The sequence below is a fragment of the Hyla sarda genome, chromosome 5, assembly GCF_029499605.1.
Source record: "Hyla sarda isolate aHylSar1 chromosome 5, aHylSar1.hap1, whole genome shotgun sequence".
In the NCBI taxonomy this organism is placed as follows: Eukaryota; Metazoa; Chordata; class Amphibia; order Anura; family Hylidae; genus Hyla; species Hyla sarda.
In genome coordinates, this window is record NC_079193.1 from 327,695,277 (window position 1) to 327,708,322 (window position 13,046).

General features: G+C 40.3%; 1 protein-coding gene across 1 annotated transcript in view; it reads left to right on the top strand.

Moving 5' to 3' along the window:
• The window catches only part of PIP4P2 (phosphatidylinositol-4,5-bisphosphate 4-phosphatase 2), a 55,188-nt gene extending 42,142 nt beyond the window's left edge, over positions 1–13,046 (top strand). Inside the window, exons 5-7 of the mRNA XM_056522349.1 lie at positions 5,711–5,763; positions 9,582–9,672; positions 10,632–13,046. Of these exons, the coding sequence (XP_056378324.1) occupies positions 5,711–5,763; positions 9,582–9,672; positions 10,632–10,775 (288 nt within the window). The 3' untranslated portion in view covers positions 10,776–13,046. The remainder of the gene's footprint in view (positions 1–5,710; positions 5,764–9,581; positions 9,673–10,631) is intronic.

The following is a 13,046-nucleotide window of genomic DNA, read 5'->3' on the forward strand; positions in this document are numbered from 1 at the left end:
CATATATCAACTGGCTCCGGAAAGTTAAACAGATTTGTAAATTACTTCCATTCTTCCAATAGTTATTAGCTTCTGAAGTTGAGTTGTTGTTTTATGTCTAACTGCTCAATGATGATTCACGTCCCGGGAGCTGTGCAGTTCCTATGGGGAAATTTTCCCATCATGCACAGCTCCCGGGACGTAACATCATCATAGAGCAGTTAGACAGAAAACTTCAGAAGCTAATAACTATTGTAAGGATTAAGATTTTTTAATAGAAGTAATTTACAAATCTGTTTAACTTTCTGGAGCCAGTTGATATATATAAAAAAGTTTTTGCCTGGAATACCCCTTTAAGGGGTTAAGCATTGCAATGATCCCAAACACTCCGCCCGGGCAATGAAGGAGTGGCTTCGTAAGAAGCATTTCAAGGTCCTGGAGTAGTCTAGCCAGTCTCCAGATCTCAACCCCATTGAAAACCTTTAGAGGGAGTTGAAAGTCCGTGTTACCCAGCAACAGCCCCAAAACATCACTGCTCTAGAGGAGATCTGCATGGAGGAATAGGCCAAAATACCAGCAACAGTGTGTGAAAACCTTGTGAAGACTTACAGAAAATGTTTGACCTCTGTCATTGCCAACAAAGGGTATATAACAAAGTATTGAGATGAACTTTTGTTATTGACCAAATACTTATTTTCCACCATAATTTGCAAATAAATTCCTTAAAAATCAGACAATGGGATTTTATGGATTTTTTTCTCATTATGCCTCTCATAGTTGAGGTATACCTATGATGAAAATTACAGGCCTCTCTCATCTTTTTAAGTGGGAGAACTTGCACAATTGGTGGCTGGCTAAATACTTTTTTGCCCCACTGTATATCTCTTGTGAAAGACTAAGGAAATCCAGAAAACATGACCTGTTGGGGGGAACTTGAGGACCGCGCTTGAGAAATACTGGTGTAGGGGACAGATCCTGCAGGCTGGCTGGACCTTGTGATGCCACAGTTGGTCTCACAGTTCACGGTTAGTATGGCTGGAGGACTTCTGCAGGTTGTACCCATGTTCCATAGACTGGATCAGTGTTGAGGGGGCTGCACAGTAGTGGATTTTGATTGGTAATGTCCCCAGGGGCCTCCACACAGCTCCATAGGTGAAAAATAACAAAGTGATAGGGGCTCAGAACATGGCAATTCATATTGTTATTGTTGAACCACAATTCTTCAGTAAGAAAAAAAATACAAAATATGCAAATCTTATTATCTGAAAATTCATATTATCCAAAATTGAAGTGTTTATTTTTATTTATTTTTATTTTTTATTTTTTAATCTCATGGACATAATGTGATTTGAATATGGTATGTTTCATACAATTACTCCATAAATGCACAACAAATTGCTGATTTAAAAATGTTGACAGATTTTATTTATTTAAAAATCTGTTCACCTTGCTGTAAGGGTCGTAGTGCAGCAGTGGGCACAGGTAGACATTCTCCTCACTGTCTCTTTTGTCTATTTATTTATTTATTTTTTCTAAGGCTGCATTCACATCACGATTTCTCCAATTTTTCCATCTGACCTGAGTACACGATTTTTAGAACTTAAAATCGTATGAAATCGTATATAAAGTCGGATCCATTGACCTCCATTAAAAAAATGGGATCCATTACACACATCCGATTTGATCCGCATCCGATTTCACACGATTTTTGTTCAGGTCTGAAATCGTGGTCAACCCCGATTTCAGACCCGAACAAAAATCGAGTGAAATCGGAGGCAGATCAAATCAGATGTGTGTAATGGATCCGATTTTTTAATGGAGGTCAATGGATCCGACTTTATATACGATTTCATACAATTTTAAGTTATAAAAATCGTGATGTGAATGCAGCCTAAGTGTTTTTAACTCTAACCATAACCAACTAGATTTCCTGCCTCTAAGGGGAGGAGATTGTGCCAGACAGACTTTTTCCTACCATCCAGATTCACCCCTATACATGTAAAGACAGTTTAGTGCAGTGGGTTCCTCACAGCCAGCAAAACATTCACCAACAAAATGCATAGGCATAGGAAACAATATAACACAGTAACAACATAACATGCAGTAAGGTGTAATACTTCATAGTTTCTTCAACAACCAACACAATGGGGTGAATTTCCCAACCCTGTTGGACTCGCAGCTAGTAGTGTTACAGACACACAAGATGTCATCTTAGACAAATTTATTATGTCGATGCATCCTTCTTGGTAATTTTTTCCTGTCATGTTGTGTACCAAAATTTGCCCCTTTTTTGTTCAAACATTTGTCCCTTGTGCACAAAACTTTATCCACAACTCATCTTAACACTAATTGTCTTTTAGTATATTGTGCACCAAAAAATACCTTACAATTTCTGTCCGCACAATGAGCCTCATTTACTAAGCGAAGTGTAGTTGTCTTTGTGAGATTTTGTTTCCGACAGGTATTTTTTGGATGGTATTTACAATTGTATCTTGTATTTGACGATTTTCCCTACATATTGTTCTTTTTACACATTATGTAAACTGTCGAGTTTTCCAGAGGTCAAATCCATAACATTTTATGTGGGAACATTAGCGAATTTGTAGGTTTCTTTAAAAAAATGTTTTAAAGACACGCACCTTTTTCTGAGTAAAGTGGAGAGTTGGTAAGGTTTTTTGGATTTTTTTTTGTCAGAAATTCTGGCGCACGACACATGGGACAAAAAAAACCCCTACAAAATCTACTTGGAAAAGCATTAGTAAATGAGGCCCAGTATATCTGTCCAAAACTAGAACTCGTGGGAATGCCCACTTTTTGAGATGTGAACAAAAAAAAAGTATCAGTTGGATTTTTTTTTTTGTCCACAACAACGTGTGTCGGTAGTACACATAATGGGGGAGATTTAACAAAACCTGTGCAGGGGAAAAGATGTCCAGTTGCCCATAGCAACCAATCAGATTGCTTCTTTCATTTTGCAGAGGCCTTGTTAAAAATGAAAGAAGCGAGCTGATTGGTTGCTATGGGCAACTTTTCCTCTAGACAGGTTTTGATAAATCTCCCCGCCCATGTGCTGTTCCACCAAGTATTAGTCCATAGAGTGTTGGTAAATGCCCCCCAATGTCCATGAAGAACATGCAGTAGGACACTGTACATAGACTAATTTGTCTAATTAGGTAGGTTTTCTGTAGATACATTGGCAGTTTTGTTGTGGCGGCCATTTAAAAAAAGTGAAAACAGGAAGTGCAGCCATTGGCTGTCGCTTAAAGGGGTACTCCGCTGGAAATCTTTTTTTTTTTTTTAAATCAACTGGTGCCAAAAAGTTAAACAGATTTGTAAATTACTTCTATTAAAAAATCGTAATCCTTCTAGTACATCTAAGCTTCTGTATGCTCCACAGGAAGTTCTTTTCTTTTTGAATCTCCTTTCTGTCTGACCACAGTGCTGTCTGCTGACACCTCTGTCCATTTTAGGAACTGTCCAGAGTAAGTGCAAATCCCCATAGCAAACCTCTCCTGCTCTGGACAGTTCCTGAAATGGACAGAGGTGTCACCAGAGAGCACTCTGGTCATGATGTCAGCAGAGAGCACTGTGGTCAGGCAGAAAAGAAATGTAAAAAGTAAAGAACTTCCTGTGGAGCATACAGAAGCTTAGAAGTACTAGAAGGATTAAGATTTTTTTCTAGAAGTAATTTACAAATCTTTTTAACTTTCTGTCATCAGTTGATTTAAGACATTTTTTTTCCAGTGGAGAACCCCTTTTAATGATTTGTTTTGAGACTCTAAATTAAAGTAGATAACCAATATGGCTGCCACAACAAAGATGATGCATCGATCACTTCCACGCCATTTAATGTTTATGGGGCTGCTGCTGTCATGTAGCTGAGTGGTGTTATATACAGTGGGACAAAAAAGTATTTAGTCAGCCACCAATTGTGCAAGTTCTCCCACTTAAAAAGATGAGAGGCCTGTAATTTTCATCATAGGTATAGCATCTTTGCCCTTTCTTCCATGCAGATCTCCTCTAGAGCAGTGATGTTTTGGGGCTGCCGCTGGGCAACACGGACTTTCAACTCCTTCCAAAGGTTTTCTATGGGGTTGAGATCTGGAGACTGGCTAGGCCACTTCAGGACCTTGAAATGCTTCTTACGAAACCAATCCCTTGTTGCCCGGGAGGTGCGTTTGGGATCATTGTCATGCTAAAAGACAAAGCCACGTTTCATCTTCAATGCCCTTGCTGATGAAAGGAGGTTTTCACTCAAAATCTCACAATACAGGGCCCGATTCATTCTGTCCTTTTACACGGATCAGTCGTCCTGGTCCCTTTACTGAAGAACAGCCCCAAAGCATGATGTTTCCACCCCCATGCCTCACAGTAGGTATGGTGTTCTTTGGATGCAACTCAGCATTCTTTCTCCTGAAAACACGTCGAGTTGAGTCTTTACCAAAAAGTTCTACTTTGGTTTCATCTGACCATATGACATTCTCCCATTCCTCTTCTGGATCATCCAAATGCTCTCTAGCAAACGTCCAGACATGTACTGGCTTAAGCAGGGGGACACGTCTGGCGCTGCATGATTTGAGTCCCTAGCGGCATAGTGTGATACTGATTGTAGCCCTTGTTACCAGCTCTCTGCAGGTCATTCACTAGGTCCCCCCATGTGGTTCTGAGATTTTTGCTCACCGTTCTTGTGATCTTTTTGACACCACGGGATGAGATCTTGCGTGGAGCCCCAGATTGAGGGAGAATCAGTGGTCTTGTATGTCTTCCATTTTCTAATAATTGCTCCCACAGTTGAGTTCTTCACACCAAGCTGCTTGCCTATTGCAGATTCAGTCTTCCCAGCATGGTGCAGGTCTACAATTTTGTTTCTGGTGTCCTTCGACAGCTCTTTGGTCTTGGCCATAGTGGAGTTCAAACAGGTGCCATTAATACAGGTAACAAGTGAAGGACAGAGGAGACTCTTAAAGAAGTTGTTACAGGTCTGTGAGAGCCAGAAATCTTGCTTGTTTGTAGGTGACCAAATACTTAGTTTCCACCATAATTTGCAAATAAATTCTTGTGATTTTATGGATTTGTTTTCTCATTATGTTTCTCATAGTTGAGGTAGACCTATGATGAATAGTACAGGCCTCTCTCATCTTTTTAAGTGGGAGAACTTGCACAATTGGTGGCTGACTAAATACTTTTTTGCCCCACTGTATGTGTGTGTGTGTATATATGTGTGTGTATATATATATATATATATATATATATATATATATATATATATATATATATATATATATATAATATGGGTTTTCTTAACAAGACAACCCCCTTTGGGGTGATTACTTTCATGTTCACTTTAAAGTGTGTGTCTAGAGTATGATTCGAGACTTCCTTAGCATCACAAGGTTTCGTCCAAGATGCTTTCAGATGAAAATTCTACAAAAACTAAGGTCATAAATGGAGAAGGGCCTTTCAGTGTTGCAGTGGACTGGGTTGTATAGAAGATGTTGGCACTTATAAATCCTATCCCATCTGTGTTTTGTCAACCAGTCATTGACCCACTTTCGCTAAAGCATGGGAAATTCCCTCTCATGAAGCCCCCTATCTGAGGGGCACCAGCAGTCATGTCTCATTTTTTTTCTTGCTCACTCGACCGTGGGACGTAAATAATTATTTGTCCCTGTGATCTCCTTGTGACGTTGAGATAAAGGCAAATAAATGTTGTGTCTCTTCTCTATTACAGTGGATGGAGCTGAGGTTCAACACTTTGGCAAAATGCCCACACTGCAAGAAAATGTAAGTATTAAGAGGCAGATTACAGACACATGGATTCTTCCGAATACATTTTACTATTCATGTGGTCACAAAGCAGTCATGTGAACAATTTCATCATTCAACTTAGCAAATAGTCTTATGACCCTTTTATTATGATTTATTTTTTATTTTTTGTAATCTTCTTACAAATGTGCATGGAAATTTAGAAAATTCTTATAATCTGAACTGATGCAGAAAATACAATTGTAGAGTAAAAGAATGAACCTAAACTGTTACTTATCTATAATCAGCACCAGAATTTATACCTTTTTATACATGTGGCTTTCATACATTTTAGGTGCTTTGGTTAAAGGGGCTTTGGTGCTTTATCCAAAGGATCGGGGATAAGATGTCTGATCGCAGGGGTCCCACTGCTGGGGACCCCTGCAATCTTGGCTATGGCACCCCAGACATCCGGTGCAGGAGGCGAAGTTCGCTCGGTGCCAGATGAGTGGCGATGCGGGGCGGAGGCTGGTGATGTCACAGCCACGCCCTGTTGTGAAGTCACTGCCACACCCCCTCAATGCAAGTCTATGGAAGGAGGCGTGACAGCTGTCACACCCCCTACCATAGACTTGCATTGAGGGGGCATGGCCATGACGTCACGATTGGCGCATTGCCGTGACGTTACGAGCCTCCACCGCTGCATCCGATGCTCTAAACGAATGCTGGGTGCAGCAGGGAGATCCTTTTGGATAGGGGATAAGATGTCTAGGGGCAGAGTACCCCTTTAACTTCTTATGAAGATGAGGTTCAAACCTTTAAGACTAAGTTGACACTGCAGTTGTGCTCTGGACCGTTCTTTTTTTTTTTTTTCCCCGAAGGGACCCAGAACGGGTCGGAGCACAAGTGACACCTCCAGGTCCTAACAGATCCAATTAACTTGAATGGGGTCAGTCGGGAATCGGTATTTTACAGAAGTTCAGCAAAGAAAAACAAAAATAGGACATGCAGCATGTTTTTCTCATCTGAACTCCTGTCCTTCTGATGGACTGTGCAATGGAGCTCCGTTTACCAGTGCACAATGGCTGTGTGAACAAGCCTAAGCATAGTAAAAAAGTAAAGTTGCACCTGACTTTTAAGGCTGGGTTAAAGGGGTATTCCAAGCCAAAACTTTTTTTTTATATATCAACTGGCTCCGGGAAGTTAAACAGATTTGTAAATTACTTCTATTAAAAAATCTTAATCCTTCCAATAATTATTAGCTTCTGAAGTTGAGTTGTTTTCTGTCTAACTGCTCTCTGATGACCCACGTCCCGGAAGCTGTGCAGTTCCTATGGGGATATTCTCCCATGATGCACAGCTCCCGGGACGTGACATCATCATTGAGCAGTTAGACAGAAAACTTCAGAAGCTAATAACTATTGGAAGGATTAAGATTTTTTAATAGAAGTAATTTACAAATGTGTTCAACTTTCCGGAGCCAGTTGATATATATAAAAAAAGGTTTTGCCTGAAATACCCCTTTAACATCAGTGTTTTAAGTTTCCGTTTAGTGATGTCTATTATTTTGACTATAAAAAATACTGGGCATGCACAAATTTTTTTTCCGTCAAATGTGGAAGTCTATGGTGACAAAAGTAACCTCCATCTGTGCCCGTTAGTTTATCCAACCATTACAATCCGTTATTGCAACTGAGCATGCTCAGAAAAAAAAACCTGCATCCGCAGGGTATTTTACGATCCTCCCAAGAGTGAGCTCCCTGCTGTGTCGTTGTGTCCTGCATGTTGTACAGAGATCTGCAAGTCTGCAGTAAACTGTGCATGCATTTGCAGTTTACTCTCAGACATCGCGGCCACTCTCGGCCTAGCTTATGGAGCAGGGGGGGTGACCGCGATAACATGCGCACGCAGTTTAATACAAACATGCAGATCATTCCAAAAATAGTGTACAATCTTTATTGAAGTGCATAAATACATAAAAACACAATTAAAATGGAACAGAGACAGACAGAAAATGCAGGCGTCTCATGCAGTACATAAGGTGAGTATTCTAGTGCAGGGACGATCTAGAGTTATTCCACAAAGGTATATGGGTAAGAAGAGCAGCTATATATATATACATATTAGCACAATGCCCATAATAGGTACCTGAGGACTACCCGAATATGCTGCACATAATACAACAATAGGGGTCCCAAAGATACATTTACATACATACATCGCATTTGTATGTTTGGGACCCCTATTGTTGTATTATGTGCAGCATATTCGGGTAGTCCTCAGGTACCTATTATGGGCATTGTGCTAATATGTATATATAGCTGCTCTTCTTACCCATATACCTTTGTGGAATAACTCTAGATAGTCCCTGCACTAGAATACTCACCTTATGTACTGCATGAGACGCCGGCATTTTCTGTCTGTCTCTGTTCCATTTTAATTGTGTTTTTATGTATTTATGCACTTCAATAAAGATTGTACACTATTTTTGCAACATTTTCGTCTCTGTGGTTATGTGATAGGTTTTGTTACAGGTTCAATAATGTGTACACCTATAGAAGGAAATGAAAGCATACAGGGTGGGTACCATCCAGACCAGACAGTGGGTCAATAAACTGTGTCCAATGCCTAAATGCCTGAAAGTTGTGGACCCGCAGACCATTCCAAGAAATCACTTCAAATAACGGAACGTCAGGTCAGTTAGATGACAGTAACAGATCTAACAGAACGGATGTTCCTAATGCTGATGTGTACATAGCCTAAATTGTAAATTAAAGAGGTGAGCCATTTTATAAAAGATCGCTTTCACATGTCTTAAATGGCCACTCCTTTCAACCAACTTTTTGCAGAAGTCAATAGTATAGTGCATTTAAGAAGCTTAGTAATATATCTTATCTGAGAAAAATGATCTGCCCCTTCCCCCCACTCCTCACATGGGATACAAGACTTCTACCTTCTCCTTGACATGTCTCATATTGATAATCCCCATGCAGATATTCCTCTGGGTCAGATCCCAAGTGTTATTATATATCTAAGATAAAAGATATAAGTAAATTGGGAGCTCTGTTGGGGACATGAATATTGACAGCCCCTGTACAGCGCTGCAGAATATGTTGGTGCTTTAAAAAAAAAAAAAAAAAAAAAAAAAGACAATGAATTAACTCTTAAAGCGTACCTGTCAGATCCAACAAATTTTTTTTAATATATCACTCAGTACCTAATCCTGACCATGGACATCTAATTATGTGTCTAGCGGCTTTATTTATTTTTTTATTATACTTTTAATTTAGCTCTAGTCTGAATTCCTCTCAAAGGGAGAGGGCGTGGCCTCACTGTGCAGGTCTCCGCCCCCTCCCTCAGTATGCTGTCTGCTCAAATCTCCCCTAGCGTTGGCAAAACTACAACTCCCAGCTTGTCCTCACTGACAGTAGCGGAACACAAGCTGATTTTTCCTCCAGCTCTGAGCCCTGCAATCACAGCTGTCAATCAAGGAAGTGTGTCCATGACATAGGTGATGACGCATGGACACAGCAGGACTGGTATGTGTCCAAGCAGGCAGGGGGGGCAGTTGTTTGATTGGCTATTTCGGTATGAAATACTGAAAATTTTCTAATGAAAGCAAATACAAAACCTATTAGTTATACATGCTTTACAACATATCAAAAGCTTTTGTATCTGACAGTACCCATTTAATACTCTGACAATACACCTAATATACATATATGCTTAGAAGATGTATCCTACTTTTTCTGTAAGAGAAATTGTGTAAGCTTGACAAGCAGAATGTGCAGTATTATATAAAATAACGTAATAGATTTATCTATATTATGTATTTTTATTTTATTTTTTAATTGTAGATCTTCTGTAGGGAGTGCACTACCACGCAGACGCTGCTGCGCGTACATAACAATGGGAATGATATGCATTTTTATAGGCGTTGGCCTAACTGTAAGTCAAGTTTATTATGTATCTAAACTGCTGTCTGAATAAATGTTATGTAGGAAAGTTGTTGGAAAGTGACAATGGAACCAATATAGTATAACTCTGGAATGACCAAAACTGCCACTACTCCAAATATCCTAATTCAATTCAATTGTTAGTCAATTCATCAAACACAGAAACCCTAAAAGTACAGCAATGGGGACGGATTACATAACTGCATATTACTATAATCATGATATCATACAAATTTATTTATAAAACCATAAAAGACAACTAAAAAGCTTATGGATATGTTTGCTGTATGAATCAATAGAGGTCATAGTGCATATGTCAAATGTAAACTGGAAATAGAGTGTGAATTCAGCCTAAGCTTTGTCGACTGTTTCCAACAACAACTAGCAGAATTGAGATTGCAGCTCTGTACTATTATACTAGCTCTAATTCATCAGGTTTCAGTATATTTTTAAGGAAACCTGTCAGGTCTACATCATGCTCAGAGCTGAACACATGGGCAGATAACAGATGAAACAAATTATACTTGACTCTTTTAGCTGATGACTGTTAGCAAAGTTATAAAATCATGTTTTCCTTCCAAGCTCAAGTGCCTTAGTCTCCTTCTACTCCAAGGCCCCCCCCCCCCCCTGTACTTATTTATTGATGCACAGGATTTAGTTTCTAATGTGCATCAATAATGCAGGGCAGGGAGGGTTTGGGGAGTGAGAAGGCGTGCATTCTGCAGCTCAGTGCAGCCTCTATGACACTTGTGCTTGGACAGAAATCTGATTTTATAACTTTGCACACGGACATCAGTTAAGACACCAGTATCATATGTTTTATCTCTCTATCAGCTTTCTGCTTATGTCTGCAGCTCTGAGCAGTATATACAGCTGATGGCTTCTCTTTAAAAACATGTACAGTACAAACCAATCAAAGTAACTAACTATATTCTTTCTGCTTTTCCTCAGGTTGGCACACAAGATTTCGCCAGACGGTTCCACGCAACATATGTCTCCTGGGCAGTCGCTTACCTCTTAGGCTTAGTCTGTCTTGTTCGGGCTTGCTACTGGGGAGCCATTAAAGTTAGCTATCCAGAACACACCTTTGCATAGAATTGTCTACAGTCCAACATATCATGTTATTTACAGCTAAAGATTCTGGAAATTCTCTTACTTTTAACCACTAAATGGCTGGATTTACCTCCAAACTGTACAATGAAGGACTCTTCAGCCTTGAACCCATGAAAGGGAATGTCCACCCTAGTGTGTGGGGCTATTTGTCATGTCATCTACCCCCATACTATTAGAATAGGCACAGTACCCACTTGCACTTATGCATTTACTAAGCTACAGTCCACCACAGGTTATATTTCCAGGTTTGGGTGCCTGAAAATTTCTCAAGGTGCGGATGTGAGATGGTGGCATGAGTGCGTGGTTTCTGAGACAGTTGAGCTAGGGGGTGGACATTCTATCAAAACCTCAATGTTGGAATCCCTTTTGCTGTTGAATTGCAGGCTGGTGTATGCTGGCTGTTGAAGGTCTGAGCATACCGAGACCTGTATATCAACCAGCCTGCGGGCAGCCTAGGCCAATGTGAAGGCTTACTATCCATGTTCATTATGGGGAGGGATGCTTTTTTTGACCGGAGGCAGTTGTACATGAGCTGAATACCATTGCACTACATAATATGCAACTTAGTTTTGTTTGCGCTGCTAGATTTCGAAGCTCTGAGTATCTCAGCTGTTTACATGTTCCAGCATCTGTCCATTGTACTGTTTAATGCTTCCAGCGTGCTATGTTTTAACTAGTTGTTTTCTCTTTTTTTATTCATCTGTGCCATGGGTATTGTGCAGCTATACCAGAATAATACCATATTTATAAATGTTTACACTGCGGCTTCAAGTCTCTAGTTCAGGCTCCAGATTGGTCATATTGCAGCTGTGGCTGTGGCGGTCCATGCACCAGCTTCCCCCTTACTTTTACAGACTGGCGCAGGGATGGGTCCTGGATAGCTCAGTGATCATGTGGTCTCTATTAGCAGTGAACATACTGTAGATTATCTGTATAAAGTATGAGTGTTCGAATGAGGCCTTACTGTATAGAAGTAGTGTGTTTTTAGTTTTTAATGAAAAGTGCATTAGGGTTTACTAATTTCAGGACACGGCTGTTGTAACGGAGGGTGCAAATTTGACTCAAGTGTGAATTGTCATTAACCCCTTACCATCCCTTACTTATACTCCTTCTATTCTTTGCATCAAGAAATGCACCAGTTATAGAAACTGCTGTGAGCTCCCCCTAGTGGTGGGTTCAGGCACCACTCATTTTAAGGCAATCTGTCAGTCCTGTATGCAGAACTGTCAGCAAAACTGCTGACAGATTCCCTTAAAGGAATAATTAGAAAAACAGAGCCAATCTCTTCACAAAACGGCACCACACCTGTCCTCAAGTTGTTTTTGGTATTGCAGCTCTGTTCTATTGAAGCGAATGGAGCCAGGTTGTAATACCACACACAACCTAAGGACGGGCATGGTTCTCCTTTTTGGAAAAAATATTTCTATTGGACAAAAAGGCTAGAAAGTTGGAGATTCACAGAACTAACACCGTATAAATATAAATAATGCAGATTTTACGTAGGTGGCTATGAGGTCCCCTTATACGCTGATCGTTGGGGCATTACCTGACTACATAAATGATCAGGTTGTCCCTGCTCTGGCTATATTTTAGATTTATTATTCTCATTGCACAGCAACATGTAATACTGCTAATTCTTTAGGGTTTTCCCACAATGAGGACTGTCGCAACTGCATTTTGTTGATCCTTTAAGCAAAGGATGCAATAAAATTGGGAGAATATAGTATACAACAATTCTGGATAGCTTTTAAGAGTATAGTCACAGCTATATGACAAAGCAATAACCCTATATGTTATTGCTTTAACGTGTCTTAGGGCCTTGTTCACACACACTATAAAGAGAGCTTCATCGCTCAGTCCGTCGGAAGGACAGTAAATGAGTAGAGAAAAAAAACTGCATGTAAGGCAAAGGGATCCATCAGGACCCGCCGATATCAATTGTGCTTTGACACGTTTAAAGCCCGTTCGGTGAAAAAACAAAACAATAACAACCCGTTCAGGGTTAGAGCACTACGACCACGTGAACTAAGCTTAACAAAAGTATTTCACACCTCCGTCTGAGCTCCGTTTGGGTGTTCTGTCAGACACAAACAACGGAGCTGGACAGTCAGTTGTACAACAGAAGCCAATGGGTCCCATTAAAGGGGTAGTCCAGTGGTGAAAAACGTATCCCCTATCCTAAGGATAGGGGATAAGTTTGAGATCGCGGGGGTCCGACCGCTGGGGCCCCCTGCGATCTCTCTGTACGGGGGC